General features: G+C 42.2%; 1 protein-coding gene across 1 annotated transcript in view; it reads right to left on the reverse strand.

Moving 5' to 3' along the window:
* LOC147883095 (D-xylose-proton symporter-like 3, chloroplastic) overlaps positions 1 to 18,057 on the reverse strand; it is a 44,702-nt gene that overhangs the window by 17,903 nt on the left and 8,742 nt on the right. Inside the window, exons 3-10 of the mRNA XM_087399362.1 lie at positions 14,721 to 14,780; positions 14,501 to 14,567; positions 14,226 to 14,350; positions 12,996 to 13,097; positions 12,540 to 12,905; positions 12,375 to 12,422; positions 12,183 to 12,245; positions 29 to 109 (exon numbers count right to left, since the gene is read on the reverse strand). Of these exons, the coding sequence (XP_087255488.1) occupies positions 29 to 109; positions 12,183 to 12,245; positions 12,375 to 12,422; positions 12,540 to 12,905; positions 12,996 to 13,097; positions 14,226 to 14,350; positions 14,501 to 14,567; positions 14,721 to 14,780 (912 nt within the window). The remainder of the gene's footprint in view (positions 1 to 28; positions 110 to 12,182; positions 12,246 to 12,374; positions 12,423 to 12,539; positions 12,906 to 12,995; positions 13,098 to 14,225; positions 14,351 to 14,500; positions 14,568 to 14,720; positions 14,781 to 18,057) is intronic.

Raw genomic sequence — 18,057 nt, forward strand, 5'->3', positions numbered from 1 at the left:
TGAAAAGTTTGAAATATGCAAATCTTACAAGCCCGCTCACGCCTACAATCAGCAAAGGTCTTCGACCTAGCTTATCCACTTTCCAAACTGCAATTAGTGTCATCAAAACCTGCACAAAGACCAGCATGTGTGAAGTGTAAATAAATTAATATAGAATGTCAAACCATTTCTCATGGGCTTCTGGACTGATCTTGTGCAACCTAGAGAGAGAGAAGGATAATATTAGTAAGCCATAATGTCTGAAGGTAAAATCCACACAGGACATTGATGAACAGAAAAGGTAGAAAAACATGAACAAACTATCTTAAAGGCTCTGATACAAGAGCCCAATATATGGAGTGAAAGAATCTGAAATTTATGGTATGTTGTGAGCTCATGGAAAGCCTTGGATCCACCAACCGCCTGCATGGTCCAGAGCAGTTTTCAGAATCCTGAAGCTGTTTCCTACCACTGATGGCCACTGAATTCTGGATAAGCTTTTTTGAATCTGTCTCTAAAAGGCTTGTACAGGTACTCTTCCTCATGCAAGCCTTGAAATTTAAAATTTTTTGCTGCCAAATGTTACTATTGCCGACTGTCAAGCATAGTCACATAAGAACATGTTTAAAGAGAACCTGAAACATGGAAAGTTCAGCCCTGAAAACTTTCAATGAAATGTCTCAAACATGGACGTTTTAAAGGGAGAAAAGATGAGACTTATTGCTTTTAAATTTTGGTTTTCTCCCACAAAAAATAGAAGATGCATACCTACGTGCATATGTACATGGCTGGTACGAGAGACATGACAGGCCCACTAGCATGTCAATGCATAGATCCCTCCTATGGCCATATCCTTCACAATATTAACGTCGCTAAGCATGGCACATCAGCGCCACTCCCTCCTTGTTTTCTTGCCTGCTTGTAAAGAGGTGTACTTGTTCACCAAAGGGGTGCATCCCTTTGTGTCAGATTGTACCCTGGGATGAAAAGATACCCCTCCATGCCTTACAAACGCGTCTGAAGGTATGTCTGTTTAGAAAAGATCACTGACACACCTGTGAGCCCCATATGAGGACTTCATGGCAGTGCATCTGTAAGGAGGTGAGGGTAGGCTGATCTGCAACGGTGCACTTGTCAGCAGATTAGGGTTGCACACAGAAACCTCTGCCAGCAGAAAAACAGGGCAGCAAACAGTGTGCATTTTAGGAACCTGTTTAGATTGCTTTTTGGGCAGAATATGGGGACTGTCCAGGTTGGCTCATTAGACAACGAGCTACCTCTCTGAGACTACAAAGGAGGGAGGGCTGACAGGCTGATCATATTGAGCAACACCAACGTTCCATTACCAATTTCCTTCCTCAACAATGCCAACCCTCACCAAATCCAGAGCGACTGCCACTTGAGATCAGCTTGTCTATCCTCAGCCAACTGGTGGAGTTAGTACCACAGATAGCACACATGGTTCATCCCATCACTCAAATGGCTAGCTGATAGGATGGCCAATGGCCACAGAAGTATCTTGTTCTTGTCCTTTGCATTTGGGTACCCTTCCGCAATGTCAACATGGTGTATTTATTTTCTCATCTCAGACACCAACCTTGGGTGTGGATGCCCTACTTTAGTGGCCCCACTCCTTAAGGTTTCATTGTATCTGGTTTCCTTCACCCTTCAATCTGTGAAGACGTTGATAAACTTTCTCTCTTTTCTTCTGCCTTTCCTCCCATCCTTCCTCCCGCCCCCCCCCCCCAAAAAAGAAATAAAATTTTCCTCCCTATCCCCCCTAACGCCACACACCCTCTTGAACTCTCCTACCACCGCTGCCCTCAAGCTCCCCCCCGCCCCCTTTATTCTTACCCCTCTTTCTAGGGTGGGGGTTTGTTGTACGCGCTCCCTTTATCCGCCCTCATGGTCCCACTCTTTTCGAATTCCACTCTTACTCCACACCTCTTGAACCCACTCTTTGAGGATTTCTAGTGAGTTAGGCCTTGGAATTTCATGGATGTCCTCCCAAATACCCAAATCAATTGGAGCTTATAGTGATCTACAATCACTCTAGGAAGAGTGGTTTACTAGGCAACATTGGCAGCAAGCAATACTGGAACTGGGATTTTCTCTTCACTGCAATGGGTGATGAGGATTGGACTCTGGAGGTTTTTAATTGAATGTTCAAAACCAGCTGGTATCCTTCGTTGGGCAATGGTTGGTCCCTTTTGGGCGCTTTATGGGTTCTACATGACAAGAAAGCCAAGTGTGAGGTCACTTGGTCATTTGATATGCCTTCCACACTGGGAGACCGTTGTTTGCATTGAGCTGGAGGCTTCTCATCCCAAGTCCGGTTGATATTATTGCCCCCTACAGGCAATGGCTACTTAGTTGGGTGTCCCGTACACAAATTTCTTAACTTGGACTTACACATTCGGTGTGTCACCAACGACGATTCTATCGTGGCGCCAGAAAGATTGGGATTACTAACCACCTAAGCTGCCAGCCAAGGTTAGTAGTTTAGATACTTCCCAACTCCGCGAGGGCTCTATTTTCCACTCCTATGGAATGAGTATAGATTCCATGTTATGCTCAAGCTGAGATAGCACGACCTCAAAGGGATCAGTGGACATTTTCCTTTAGAAGACCAATTGTTGTATTAGCATTTCATGCAAATGGTCTAAGGAATCAATGTCAAGGTCCTTGATGAGGGTGACATGGTACGGACTAGATGGGTCTAAGGATATGGGTCTTAAATGCATTAAATGTATAAATGTGCATGGGGGCAAATGAATTAAATGTGATCCGAAGAGGGGGGTAAATGATGCATTTAAGAGGTACCCTAGAATGATGGCATGTGTAAGACTAGATCCATCTAGGGATTTGTGGGCTTTGTGGATTAACATGCAAGAGCCTTAATGTGTGAAATATCTTGTGAGCTTGCTGACACAGAGATTAGACTAGATTGGTCTAAGGCTATGGGTCTTAAATGCATTAAATAAGACGTACCCTAGAATGATGACATGTGGCAGACTAGATCCATCTAGGGATTTGTGGGCTTTGTGGATTAGCATGCAAGAGCCTTAACGTGTGAAATATCTCGTGAGCTTGCTGACACAGAGATTAGGCTGGGAGGTTCGTCTTAGTGCCATCACCTGTGATTCGAAAATAAGATTGGGATTAATGGTTTTTATTCCATGACTCTGCATGGCACGGACTAGATTGGTCTAAGGCTATGGGTCTTAAATGCATTAAATGTGTAAATGTGCCCAGGGGCAAATGAATTAAATGTGATCCCAAGAGGGAGGTAAATGATATTAAGACATACCCTAGAATGATGGCATGTGGCAGACTAGATCCATCTAGGGATTTGTGGGCTTTGTGGATTAGCATGCAAGAGCTTTAACGTGCGAAATATCTCCTGAGCTTGCTGACACAGAGATTAGGCTGGGAGGTTCATCTTAGTGCCATCGCCTGTGATTCGTAAGGGATTAATAGTTTTTATTGCCTCATTCCATGACTCCGCATTTCAGCCACCACAACAATTGATCCTGCGATAGGAGTTGCAAAGATGCCTTGTTGGGCATCCAATGGACATTTCGATGTTGCAAGAGCATATATTTTTGGATACTGATATATGTCAATACAACTGCCTCCTTCCAAGGCAAATCATGAGAGCCTGTCCGTTACTGTAAATGGAGCGGTGGGATCCGCAACTCCATTAGATTAACCTGATAGGAGGTCGGGCTATATGAATGGGACTTCGTATTGGAGATCTCATGATTGGGATCTTGAATATGTACACACTTGAGTGCTGTAAGAATGCCCTTTTGAGACCACCTTATAAACTGTCTTCCCGACTGGACTCTTGGATTATGGGGAGACTTCAACGATCCAAAGTTTCAGAAGGACAAGATTTAGGGCAGCTCCACTGACACCCACATGAGACTATGCACATCACCACCAGTTTGTAATGATAGTTGTTCTAGGAAAAGGAGGAGACACCCATGGGCCCACACTCCTCTACAATTGCAGCCATGACACCCTCTCCATATGCACGGAATTACCAACAAGAAGGCTCAAAACGACCCATCCTTGGGCAACAAGATCAGATTTTTTCTCTACAGCTGGCAGTGAGAGAGCTATGATTGGAACTGGCAGAAGTAAAGGATCAACTTCACATTCTGGAAGGGCCTGGTAAGCAGGCAGTAATTGATGAGGCTGTAAAATCTTGTAAGGATTCCCCCCCTACCCCGCAGCTAGTCTCTAGAGTCAAAGATCTTGTTCACACTAAAGTACAAACTGCTAAGAAGGAAGTGATTGTGGAAGTGGACACCAAAGCAAGTAAGTCTGATATTCAAAAGAACACAAAGCTAGATGTGATAATGCGCTGAAGATTAGAATAGGGGGACTCCCACAAGATTGGTACAAAGAGGAGGACACATATAGTGAGATATTGACAAAGATCAAAGAAAGCTTGCCCAACATTGAATGGGTAGATGAGGAGGAGGAGTAGGATGGCGACTCCAGGCTAGCTTCTATTTTGCACTATAAATGTCATGCAATCCTTACACTGAAGTCAAAAGATATGCGGATCAAGCTTCTTCGACAATCTTACAAGTTGAAGGGCACCAAAGTATGGATAGCAGAGGAGCTTACACAAGCTCAACTTAAGATTAAGGCAACTGAATTAGCTAAAGTCAGGGCTGCCAGAAAGGATGGAAAATGGGCAGTTTACCATGAAGGCATAGCACTAATCAGAGAGTTCAAATCAAAACCAAGACTCTCATTCTTAAACTGATAGCTGTTTACTCTTTCATACTATCATGTAGGTACTCTAAATAATGTGGGTTGCTTTTTGCACTCCTTGGGAGCTGCCATGTGCCCTCCCTAAAGCAGATGTACTAGACGGTTTCTTGATGTACCATAGATCTTTTGGTCTCTAGTGGACTTTAATAGACTTTCTTTCTTTCTTTCTTTCTTTCTAGTGGTCACCCGTACGTAATGAGGCAATTGGAGGCACCCTTTACAGATGAGGAGATGCACATTCTGTAACACACACACACACTCCTCTACAACACACACACACACACACTATGACCTAAAGGCCCTCTCGATGCAAAAATGCCAGCCCCAAAGAAGATGGCTTGACCACAATGTTCTTCTGCCACTACTGGGAGTGGATCCAAATTGACAACTAAATGCTACACTTGCTGAAAACATTTTGCCCAATCTAGCCTACTTCCACGTCACCATGTGTGTCTAAATATCTATGCTAGTGTTTGATGTCTACACCTAGCCTATTCATGTACACATGCTGAATCTGGTGCACCACTTCACTAACAACATTGACATTTTTATAATTTCAGAATGCGAGAGAATCTCTTTGATAGACTCAAATCTTGCTGACACTCGTGGTTGGACAATGCCTTGATGATGGCTTGCACATCTCAATTCCATTCATGCAAGTTTCCCCTATAGACCCAAAGTCTACAATTATTTTTCTGAAGCAAGCTTATATTCTTTGCAAGATATGACAAACATAGGTGACCCTAAAAGCCTACCCCCCGGAGTTCTAGTGGATTAATCATAAATAAGCAGTTTTCCTAGCCTTATATGTCACGCTGTTTCATTGCAAAGGTGAGTTTATTCCAGCAAAGTAAGATTAAGATAGGGGATCCCCAGCAATAGTTGCACATAAAAATGGAGCATCATCCTTAAGGTCACTAATTGCTACACCTTTTTCAACACCGCTCTTTCCATAATACCATTTAATGGGGAGAACTGCAAATTTGGCTCTACTTTAAGAGCAAGCAGCAAAGTTTGCAATTGAGTGGATGTTCAGTAAAAGAATAATGTTATATTCCCCTCCAAGCAGAGGGATGAGCTTGCTTCGGCAAACTCTAAGAAACCCACTATCTTGACTGTTAAATGATCTTAACAATACCAATGCAAACTTTGAGATAAGATTTATGTGCTGGCACAATAGGAAAAATTAATTTCATCTCAATGTCAAAAGACATTGAAAATAGTTCTTTGGATGGCAAACTATCTGTGATATTCAAATTGTATGGTGAAGAATAGCAATCCTTGTCATCAGGAAATGCGTCCACATGAGGTTAACACTTTCCACCTGTGGGGGTTAAAGGTCACTGTGCCTTTATCTCGGTTATGTACAATACTCAAACACATATATAAATGAATGAAAACGAAGATTAGGGTGTTCTGCACCCACCAAAACTTATGTGGCTCTCTGTTTCTCTCTCTCCCTCTTCCGTTCTTGCTTTCGTTGAAAGCACTCTCAACTGGTATCAGAGCCAGGTGATCTAGCTGAGCGTGCGTGAATGCCTGGAAGCTCAACAGCTCTGTGGGAGGAAGGAGAAGCTCTGTGGGAAGCTTTGTGGGTAACTTTACTTGCATCCGAGAGTGCAGAGACCTTGGAGGAACCTTTGGAAAAGTCACTTTGGTTTCGCGAAGTGGTTTTGAGACCCTGTTAAGTGTTTTCAAAGAAAAAGTCATTTTTTAAGCTTTTCCCTATTCCGTTCGACGACAGAGACTCCGTATTGACTTGTAGAGGCAACTATTGCTTGATTTTGGTGTCCATTTCACTTTAAGAGCTTGGAAACATCTTTATTCTTGAATCTGGGATCATTTCATTAATTTTCTGACTCACTGTGTCAGTTTCTACGTTTTTATGCCCGAGTGTTAGAACTCAAGTTTGGAGCAACCATTTGCAGATCTCTCAGTTCCGGTGGAGTTTACAAATAGTTCTGTTTTCAAAAACGTTTTTTAGTCCGTGTGTTGGACCCAGTGATTGAGACCACGGTTTCGGACGCCTAGAAACCCCTACCTGTCAGTTCTTGCGCGATTCGGTGGAGTATTTTCAGAGTTATAGATCTCTGTGTATTGGATTTCGTCTCTCTGTTATGCATTTTTTCATTCTAAGGTTTTGAAACCTTAAATTTATGCCACATGGCAGTGGATAAGTGTTGACTCCCATTTCTCACTCATCGGTTGGGATTTTGGAGTTCCAGCAGAAGAGAGACATTTGCAGATTTTCTTGCTGAGTCCGATTATGCAATGGCGCCCATGTTTTGAGGCATCTCAAGCTCTATTTTCAGTAGCGTTCATTGCCATGGGACCATGATTTCTTGAGCATACCTTATGCAAATCACTCTGGTTGCAGTTTGAGCCGTGTGCACTCATTCGTGGTGTGCATTGGGTTGCAGTGGATGATTTATAGGCCATTTGGAAGCATTGCGATCCTTATTGGATGCGCTGATAGGCCCAGATTGCCTTGTGGGATGCTATTTTTATGGACGCTTTGCACATGGATGCTATTTTATACTGAGGGACAGCTTTGACACATTGCAGGTGATGCACTGATCGTGTTATGCTCTCTTGGATGAGATATTATTGATACATATGCCCATGGACGGTGTTTATGCTCGAGCCATTTGACACTTATTGGCATTTTGGATTGCCATTGCAGTTGGCATTTTCTTTCAGGCCACATTTGCTCATATGGATGCATAGTACATGCACACGAGTCAGCTGTATCTTTTCATGCTTTGAGCTTTGAGTTTTGGTGATATTTCACTCTATTGTGGCATACACATTTGGATGCACCTAATATTTGGTGTAATTCTCTCTTGCAGGCACTAGCATTTGGAATTTTGCTTTATTTGCATCATGGCATCCTCTTCCATGTATGAAAAGGAGTTTTTCAACATTAAAAAGTTTGATGGAACAAACTTTTCTTTGTGGAAAGAACAGATAAGGGATGTACTTATTCAAAAGAAGCAGATTAAACCCTTGGCAGGAATTGAAGCTAAGCCTGCAAATATGTCTGAGGATGATTTGAATGAGTTGGATGCATTAGCAAAGTCTACTATTAGACTTCATCTTGCAGAGTCAGTTTATTTCACAGTAGTAAATGAGCAGACTACGAAAGATTTGTGGAAGAAACAAGTTTACCTCATGAAGAGGTTGTTTGGGCTGCAGATGAAGGAAGGGGTCTCCATTGCTTCTCACTTGAATGAATTCAATATTATTTTCAGCCGGCTTCAGGCTCAAAAGATGAATTTTGATGCAGAGACTAAGGCAATATTTCTCTTATGTTCATTGCCATCCTCATGGGATACCTTCCGTATAGCTCTCAGTAACTCTGCACTTGGTGGAGTACTGAAATTCGATGATGTTGTGGGTAGCTTGTTGGCCGAGGAGATTAGACAGAAGTCTATGGACGGCAACAAGCAGGATGCAACCTTAAATGTGCAAAGGGGCAGATCACAGTTCAGGGGGAAGTCCCAAGAAAGAGGAAAGTCTCGTAGCAAATCCAGGGCGCGAAACATTGAGTGTTACCACTGTGGCAAGAAGGGCCATATGAAAAAGGATTACTACAAGCTGAAAAGAGAGCAAAAGGATAAGAAAAATAATGTAAATTGGGATGCAAATAAGAAAGAAGAGAGTCCAAGGGAGGACGAAGGAAAAGTGAAGATCGAGGAGATCAATGCAGTCACACATGATAGTGACAATAACATTCTCTTCATATCTAGTTTATCTGCAAAGTTGCTTACTACTTCAGATGATGCATATTCCCAGGATTGAATTTTGGATTCTGGTGCTTCATTCCATGTTACTCCCCATAGGGAATGGTTCTCCACTTATGACAGTGGAAAGACAGGTTGTGTGCATCTTGGAAATGACTATGCATGTGACATAGTGAGAGTAGGTGACATAAAGTTTTCTTTTGCAAAAGGGTCTGCATTTGTTTTGAAACATGTGAGACATGTGCCTAAGTTGACCAAGAGTCTTATTTCACTGGGTCAGCTAGATGATGCTAGTTTTCACACCACTTTTGGCTTTCAGAGTTGGAAAATTCAGAAGGGCTCTATGCTTTTGTCCAGGGGTGCCAAGTGTGGGACTTTGTATTCCTTACATGTATCAGGGGTGTTTGATCATGTTGTTGCAATAACCGAGCAGCCAAGTACTTCTTTGTGGCATTGCAGGTTGGGGGACATGAGCTAAAATGTAATGAAACTCTTATGCCGTTTGGGTTATGTACCGCATTTGAGTTTCTCTGATTTTGAATTTTGTGAGCACTGTCTCTATGGGAAGCAGACTAAATCAGCCCATAAAAGAAGGGGAAAGAAAGAGTTTGAAAAGCTTGATTTGGTGCATTCAGACGTATGTGGTCCCATGCCTACACGGTCATTAGGCAGGGCTGAATACTATGTGACATTCATTGATGATGCAACTAGGAAAGTGTGGGCTTATGCTATAGCTCGAAAGAGTTATGTGTTCCAGGTATTTCAGAAATGGCTCGCCTTGGTTGAGAATCAGTCAGGTGGAACGCTTAAATGCCTACGGACTGACAATGGTGGAGAGTATCTCTCTAATGACTTTCAGCATTTTTGTGATACACGTGGGATTAAGAGGGAGCTCACATCCCCTCGTACTCCAGAGAAAAATCCAATTGCAAAAAAGATGAACCGTACCATTCAAGAAAGGTTGCAATGCATGCTTTCCAATGCAAGTCTTTCTGGTGGTTTTTGGGCTGAGGCAATGAAGACTGCAGTGCATGTAATCAATAGATCACCTAGCAAGAGTTTGGATGGTGGTATTCCTGAAGAGGCATGGAGTGGCAAGAAGCCCTCTTACTCTCATTTGCGTATATTTGGATGTGAGGCATATGCACATGTGCCAAAAGAGCTTCGAAAGAAGCTAGATCCTAAGTCTAGGAAATGCACCTTTCTGGGTTATGGTGAAAGTGGAGAGATGGGCTATCGTCTCTAAGATCCAGAAGCAAAGAAGATCATACGCAGCCATGATGTAGTCTTCAATGAGAAGAAGATGCATAAGGCACCCATGAGGGATATGGAAATGAGGAGAGTCACTTTCCAGGATGTGAATCCACCTGCATATGTTGATAGACAGCAAGCTGTCCATGCACCAAATGTGCAAGAAATGGTACCACCAAGTACTCCGACAGGTATACATTCAAGGGTAGATGATGGATCATCTATTGGTGGAAATGATGAGCCAAATGTGGCTGATATGCAGGTGGGACAGCAAGCTGACATATCCTTGAGAAGATCATCTAGAGTGTCTAGACCGCCTGATAGGTTTGTTCCAGGGGTAGACTATGTGATGCTTACTGATTGCGGGGAGCCTTCTTGCTACAGAGAGGCTATGATGCGTGAGGATCAGCGCAAGTGGGAGTATGCTATGCAATCAGAGATGAATTCACTTATGAAGAATAAGACTTGGGACTTGGTTTCTTTGCCACATGGAAAGAAAGCATTGCCATGTAAATGGGTCTACAAGATGGTCACAGGTGATGATGTGCCTAGGTACAACGCCCGTTTGGTTACTAAAGGGTTCAAGCAAGAGAAGGGTGTGGACTTTGATGAGATATTCTCTCCGGTTTTAAAGATGACCACACTTAGATGCATGCTTGGACTAGTGGCAGGTGCAGCCGGAAGGCTTTAAAGAAAAGGGCAAAGAGCATTTAGTTTGCAAGCTGAAGAAGAGTCTCTATGGTCTTAAGCAAGCGCCTAGAGAATGGTATCAGAAGTTTGATGCTTTCATTCGGTCCCAGGGTTTTAGAAGGAGTGAAATTGATCACTGCCTCTACACTAAAAGGGCTAACGATAATCCTGGCACTACATGTGGATGATATGCTATTGGCTAGCAAGAATACTTATGAGCTAGATGCATTAAAGGCCAAGTTGCATGAGGCCTTTGATATGAAGGATTTAGGACTTGCACGTCATATTCTTGGTATGCGCATCACGCGTGATCGGAGTAGGAAACTCCTTTGGCTTTCACAAAAGGAGTATGTTACAAAAGTATTGCAGTGTTTCAATATGGAGGGGGGGAAGGCAGTGAGTACTCCATTGCCTCCATATGTGAAACTAAGTCATACATATAGTCCCAAATTAGATGAGAAGAGGGCCATGATGGCCAAGGTTCCTTATGCATCAACGGTTGGGAGTCTTATGTATGCTATGATAGCTACTAGACCAGACATTGCATTTGCACTGGGAGTTGTTAGTCGGTATATGGCTAATCCAAGAAAGAGGCATTGGAAGGCAGTTAAGTGCATCATGAGGTACATGAAGGGTACCAAGGAGATGTGCATCTGCTTTGGTAGAGGAGACATGTGTGTACTTGGATACACAGATTCACACTATGCAGGGCATGTGGATAGTAGGAGATCCACTTTTGGTTATGTGTTCACCTTTGCAGGTGGTGCAGTGTCGTGGATGTCTCGCGCACAGAAGTGCGTTGCTTTGTCTACCACAGAGGCTGAGTATGTTGCATCCACAGAGGGTTGCAAGAAGGCTATATGGCTTGATCGGCTAGTGGGAGATTTGGGGATTCATACAGGCCTACGACATTGCATAGTGATTCTATGAGTGCTATTTACCTAGCACGGAATCCAATCTTTCATGCAAAGACCAAACACATTGAGGTCAGGTACCATTTCATCAGGGAGGTACTTAAGGACAAGCGCATAGAGCTTGTCAAGGTTCATACAGATAATAACCTTGCAGATATGTTGACGAAGAGTCTACCTAGTCAGCGGTTTGAGTATTGTCGTGTATTGATGGGCATTGGATAGTATGCTCCCTGGTTGTTCTCCCTTAAAGGCACATTGTTCTTTAAGTGGGAGGTTGTGGGGGTTAAAGGTCACTGTGCCCTTACCCCGGTTATGTACAATACTCAAACACATATATAAATGAATGAAAACGAAGATTAAGGTGTTCTGCACCCACCAAAACTTGTGTGGCTCTCTGTTTCTCTCTCTCCCTCTTCTGTTCTTGCTTCCGTTGAAAGCACTCTCACCAGCTGTCATCATCATCTAACGAGGAACTACTTGAGGAGATTCTTGATTTGGAACAGATCTTCACACATGCAAAGACTATATTTAATAGCGTGCTGAGCACCATGCCTAGAGTTACACTATGCAAAAATAAGGGGTGTTAGCTTGCATCTTCAACACTTTGATTGAAACCACTTGATTGCACCTTCAGTAGTTGAAAGAAGGCGTACTAGCTTGCAGCATCAAGACTATAATGAAGAGAGTGTAGAAAGCCGCAACTATTATGAAAAGATGAAACCAAAAACAGTCCTGCATATGTCCGAGCCCTAATGACCACGGTTGCTAATAGGTCATGAGACCATATCTTTCAAAAACAAGACCAATTTATTACCTTAAAGAATCCAAGGATGACAGAAGCCCTTGTAGCATCTGCAGCAGCAGAAAATCCTGCAGTCTGTACAGCAAAAAAGGGGGTGCTTCATAAACTTTCAATGTAAGAAGAAAAGCACCAAATTATAAATAGCACAGCTGCCGGCAAGACACTTGAATGTATGGAACATGGTAAAATGAGGACACTCTATACCTGGAAAATTGTCGCAGCATAATAAAGTACACTAGGTTGTCCTGTAATCTGGAAATTTATGAGTTGATCAGGGTTCGGGTTTCCAATTTACAAAAATAAAACACAAGTTTTTGCTGTTTTTATTACAGTAAATTTATATAAAACAACAAATTTAAAGCTGCTGACCTGTTGGAATAAGACAAGGCCAACACCAATAGTAAGGGCTTTCAGACTGCTGCCCCTAAAAATTTCTGAAAGGGTTACATCCTCCTGAACTAATTGCAAAGATTGCAATGTTTCCTCTATTTGATTCTCAACGAAATCTTCATCAACATCCTTTCCTCTCAACCTGCGGATTGCTGCTGCAGCAATGTCATGTGATGCATCCATGCTTCCTTTTCCTTTGCATGCACAAAGCAAGATCCAGCGTGGTGATGGTGGTAGCAAGCATACGCCAACTCCCATGATTACAGCAATGGGTGCACCAACACCATACATGATCCGCCATCCTCCCACCGTGTCCACTGCCAGATAACCAACAAGATATCCAAGCTGGCAAAGGAATAGAAAGCAGTTAATAATACTGAGCAAACAATGGAAGATTTTTCGTTTAGAAGAAAATCCATTTCAAGGCAAACTCACCAGCATCCCCAGAACTATGAAAGCCTCTTTCATAGAGATCAGTGTCCCACGTATCTCCAATGGACAGGTCTCCGCAATATACAGAGGGGCTCCATGCATCGCCTGACGCAAAATACATCAAACCGACACCGAAACCATTCAAGAAACAGTAACCATTGCCTAAAACTGCAGCTCACATGTAAAACGTTCACAAATTTTATTTTTCAGTATAGATCTGTTGTACGCAATATACTTTAGCATGTGGATCTTCTGATTTTTCCATGTTCCATTCCAACACCACTTGGTACCTCAGAGCAGGACTCTAGGCTATGCAATGGAAATTAGTCTCACTCCCAATGTCGTTCTTGAGATAGAAAAGGCCTATGGCCGAGTTGGTAGTCAAGTTATGCTACAAATATGCAGCAGTCATGCATATGGTTCTACAGAATTCTATAGACGTTTCAAGAATTCCTATTGGCAAGAAAAGAGAAGCCTACATAAAATCCATGAAAGCAATCCAGCTTAGTAGAGGTAACAAAGGCCACACAAGCAACGGACTAAATCATTAAAAGTGCTTGTAGCCAGACTTCTTTACAAAAGAGCTTGTAAGCAACAGGCACCAATAAATCCAGATCATGTCCAGTGATTGGTCTTAAGCCAGTAAGAGGAATGTATCCATGCTCCAGGTAGCACTTAAACACGTTTGAAGCAATAAGGCGAGACAAGGAGCTGAATTTGCACATTTTGAAGAGCTTGAATTGGGATTCTCAAATTCACACTTAAAGAGACGTACATTAGTTTATACAGGAATATTGATGATGCAACAGCCACTAATTAAGTCAATGCAGATCATATCCATCATCAGTGATATTTTGATCTAAATGAATTATACTGGCATTTTCCTGCAGGAAAAACATATCCATCATAACAGCTAGCAATCAACACAAAAGATTGATCAAATGCAGTCCTGTACTGTAACTAAACAGGTGAAACAACAATAGCCTCCTCATCTGCAATCCCAGCAAAAGATCCTTACAGAGATCGCTAACAGAGGGCACAAACCGGAAACAATCTAAAACCAGCTACTGACCATCTTATGGGAAGCATAGATCAAATCCTTCATGTCAATTTCGAATATAGCACAGCGCAGACCATAAACAGGAATGTGGGTTGGTCTTCCATTAGACATAGACAAATCTCATTTCAACTAAAGCTAAAGTTGTCTCAGAAGGCCTTGCCCAGGAAACTCACCATACCAATCCCAAACCCATAGACCAATCTTCCAATCAGTAGAACAGCAAAATTAGGTGCTCCCGCCATTGCAATTGCTCCAAGCATATAAAGGACTGAGGCAGTTAATAACTCCCTTCGACGACCTGCACGTTTTACCAACAATTTGTTCTGTGATCTGAAATATAGACAACAGACTGCTCACCAATATTTAAACTCACACAAGTCAAAATCCATCCCTTGAAGCTAGTAAATGTACAAACTAAAGTCCTCCCTTGATTGTGGTTAGAAAATACCTAGAAAATCTGCTATACTGAAGGCCAAGATAGACCCAACGAGTGCACCATAGAGTGACCCACTCTCCTGCATGATTGCAAACAAACGCAAAAGTGAAACACCAAACGAGCCTTATCCACTCAACCCAAAAGAAGAAGAAACTGCCACTGCATCAATGTCTAATGGTAACCGAATTCCTGTCCAGGTTTGCAAGTATCAAGGACGTGGAGACAAACTTACTACAAGCCCAATCTCCACCGATGAGAGGTCATACCAATCTGTTCCGCTGAGTGACGAGGACTGCATCACAGGGGAACCAATCCATCATGACAATACAATAACCATCACATGAGGATTCAAAACACATAACATTCTTGGGACGATGGTGGTGCTCATATTCACATTAAAACACAGAAAAGAAAAGATCAATGTCCATCCATCATGACATTTTCACAGGAAGATCCGTAAAATATAACAACATTCCTGAGACAAAGGTGTTCATATTACATCAAGTCCAGATTATAAAACAGAGAAAAAGACAGTAGTGCATAGGTTCACTGAGCACTCACAAAATGGGAAATTTTTCTCTTAAACAGAGGAAGGAAAGAAAAGAAAAATGCATATGGATAGAGAAGATGAAAGATGAGAAAGAAAAAGAGAGAACAGAGAGAAAAAAAAAGGGGGGTGCAGGGTGGGTTCGGTTATTAATATCTGCAAAAGCCTATGAAACCAAGACCAGAAACTGTTAATTCTATCAATTTCTTCAGGCGAAAGAACAAAGGACAGAAGGGAGTCTGTAAGTGACTTCAGACAAGTGAGAAAATAAAAAGTTAGAAAAAATATATATATAATTAAAACATTTAAAAAAATAGAAATAGAAAGTAAAAAGTAAAAATAAAATAACTTAGTAAGCAAAGCAACGCTTGTATTCTCATCAGTACCCAAGCATAAGCTGCCATCTGGGTATCAAAAGATTCCCAAATCTCTTTGGTAAACCCAGTGCTTATTAAGCTTTGAAATCCCAACCAAAAAACAAAGACCTTGATAGCAAAAAGGATTAACTCTTGCTGCCCACTTGACAGCCTATTTGCTGCCCACATGGCAGCTCTCTCAATCCCTCACGTCTACAGGCCTGAATCGATCTGGTCGGCCACCTAGCCTGCACAGACTGAATCGACTGGCCCAGATCTGGGCTGGCCAGACTACAGCAAGCCGGCCATATTTGAGAAGGTTTCCTGTCATCCACAGTAATTTTATGGTTATGTGCTATATAGACAGAGACGTACTTCCCAAAAGTATCTTCTCAACTTCAAGAATTCTTACACCATGGATGCAAAGTGGGTTGATAAATCCTATCTCACTGAGTTTTCACATCCCCTTGCCCTATGTAAGAGGGCATTATAGCTGAGCACCTCTACTGTCAAGGACAACTGCTTCGACGATATACACGTAACACACTCATGGTACAACAATTTTATACGCTTTGATATTTCTTTCAATATGGCATAGTCCAGATGCTATTTTGTGCACACACTACTTATTTGTGTTCAAGAATGTGGTCTCCAGAACTCTTTTGACCATAAAAAAATTGGACATCCAATAAATGGTCTCAGTGTGCCTAAATTCCTTTGTATATTCCCATCTGGCTCACTCCTAAAGCTACTAAAAGATGATGGCATGTAAAAGCACATATCAGGTTAAAATTTTGGATCCAAAAGATATTCTTGCATTGACATATAACCTTGGAAGTCGCCATAATACTTGCTAGCCCTTTGTCTTGTTTCAAGTAACTGTTATGCATCATAAGTGGTTGAGGCACTCTAATTAATTGCTTCTATTGCCTTGTGTTCTAACCCTAGTGCATGAAGAAAACAAAAGGGTTCAGACCCTAGGAAATTATCCATTGTCATTAGTCTGCTTCTGTCATTGCCCTAATTACTCCTCCATCTTCCCTTGGTAGAAATTGCTGCTGATTCTCCTGTATTTCTTCAAATTGCAATCTGCAAACATTATCTGCCTTCGCCGAAAATTCGTAATTCCAGTTTCATCCTGTCTTAGTCCTTCCTTAGATTGTCATTTGCTCCAAGAAACTTCCTGCTGTCTCCAAAACCCAAGAGCATCGAATTATTCTCATCTTTTCGTTCTAGAAGCCCAAATCTGAAATTGCCATTGAGCTTTTCCTCTCTCCTGCAAACTGCTATTTTACCTGGCGGTAGTTCGGGTTGAGCAAGGAGACTCTATGGAACTTTGTGATGAGGTTCTCTCTCTGAAGTGCTTCCTGCACACAGTTCATGGTTAATTGATTGAGCATTGAAGAGAACCTTGCTTGAAGTCCCCTAGCAGGATCTTTTTTGGGACTAACTTCTTGAATCCTTCTACTTGTCACAATTAGAGGACCTTCATTATATCATTGTATTGATCTCCACCTCATTGTTCACATGGTTGAATGTGCTTTAAGCATCCAGGATGCTTAGATAGTTCCCTTCTCACATCTGCACACCTGTTAATATAGGAAATACAGCAGATACCCAGCCTGGTGGTTTATTCGTACCCCATTGGTTCCCAAAGCTCTACTTCTAAACCCTACTCCCTATGTCTTTATGGGTTTTTTCAATTCCGTGTATGTGGAAAATTTTATCTAAATTTTACCCTAGATAGTATTTTTAATTCACGTTATTGATTATGTGATAAAGAAAGTGTGACCTGAGCTTCTTCTACAACACCCGGACAAAGAATGAGAACAAGATAGGGCTTCCAATGTGATTACTAAAGGTGCTATGTAGGAAAGAGAAGAAGAAAAAAGTTAATATCATGCAATCTATGACGCAAAGAATAAGAGGGTCACACCAAAAACAAGGTTTTGGAGTAGTAGCGCCGCTCTTGGACAGAAGGCATTTTATCACTAATAAGGTATTGTGCCTGGTGTATTAGGGTCGCAAGATCCCAATAAATTTATAAACTTTCATAAGACTGGAATATAACCCCATGAATAAGGACTTCGATGAACATTCTGAAAACAACAGGAAAAGTGAAATGCAGAAAAGGAGGTCCAGTGAGGCTAGGCCAAAAAAAAAACTTACAAGGGAATTTCATCCCAACAAGAACATCTCCTTTCTTGAAGTAGTGGTATTTATTCTTGGAAAAAAGGATACCCAGCAGAGCCAGCTATTTTCAATTTTCCAGATGTGATACTCTTCAAACCTTTTTGAAAAAAACATTTATCATGAACTGGGTAGAGCTCCCCCATTAAAATGACCGAGCCAAAATCTCCCGTTGTCCTATCTTATGCAGCTAAGCCAATCCTCCTGCGAGCATAGTTCTGCCTAACCATAGGCTGCATAGCATAAGAGCAAGGTCTACCATTGTGTGGCACTCATGTCTGAAGATCTCCAGCAGAGAGAAGCGCAAGGAGTGCCTACCTAGAAGTCCAGCTAGCCCTGCCCCAAAGATTCTTCTGGAGGACACTGAAGGCCATTGCATCTGAAGGAAGGTGAGCAGCAGTAGGACAGCAGGTGAAGCCCTCTGTTTGGTGCAAGGTGGGGCAGCAGCAAGCTGTCCACATGGCACGGTTGGGCAG

Source organism: Dipteris shenzhenensis, chromosome 28 (assembly GCF_047967505.1).
Source record: "Dipteris shenzhenensis isolate YYH24624 ecotype China chromosome 28, Dip_SZ_1.0, whole genome shotgun sequence".
NCBI lineage: Eukaryota > Viridiplantae > Streptophyta > Polypodiopsida > Gleicheniales > Dipteridaceae > Dipteris > Dipteris shenzhenensis.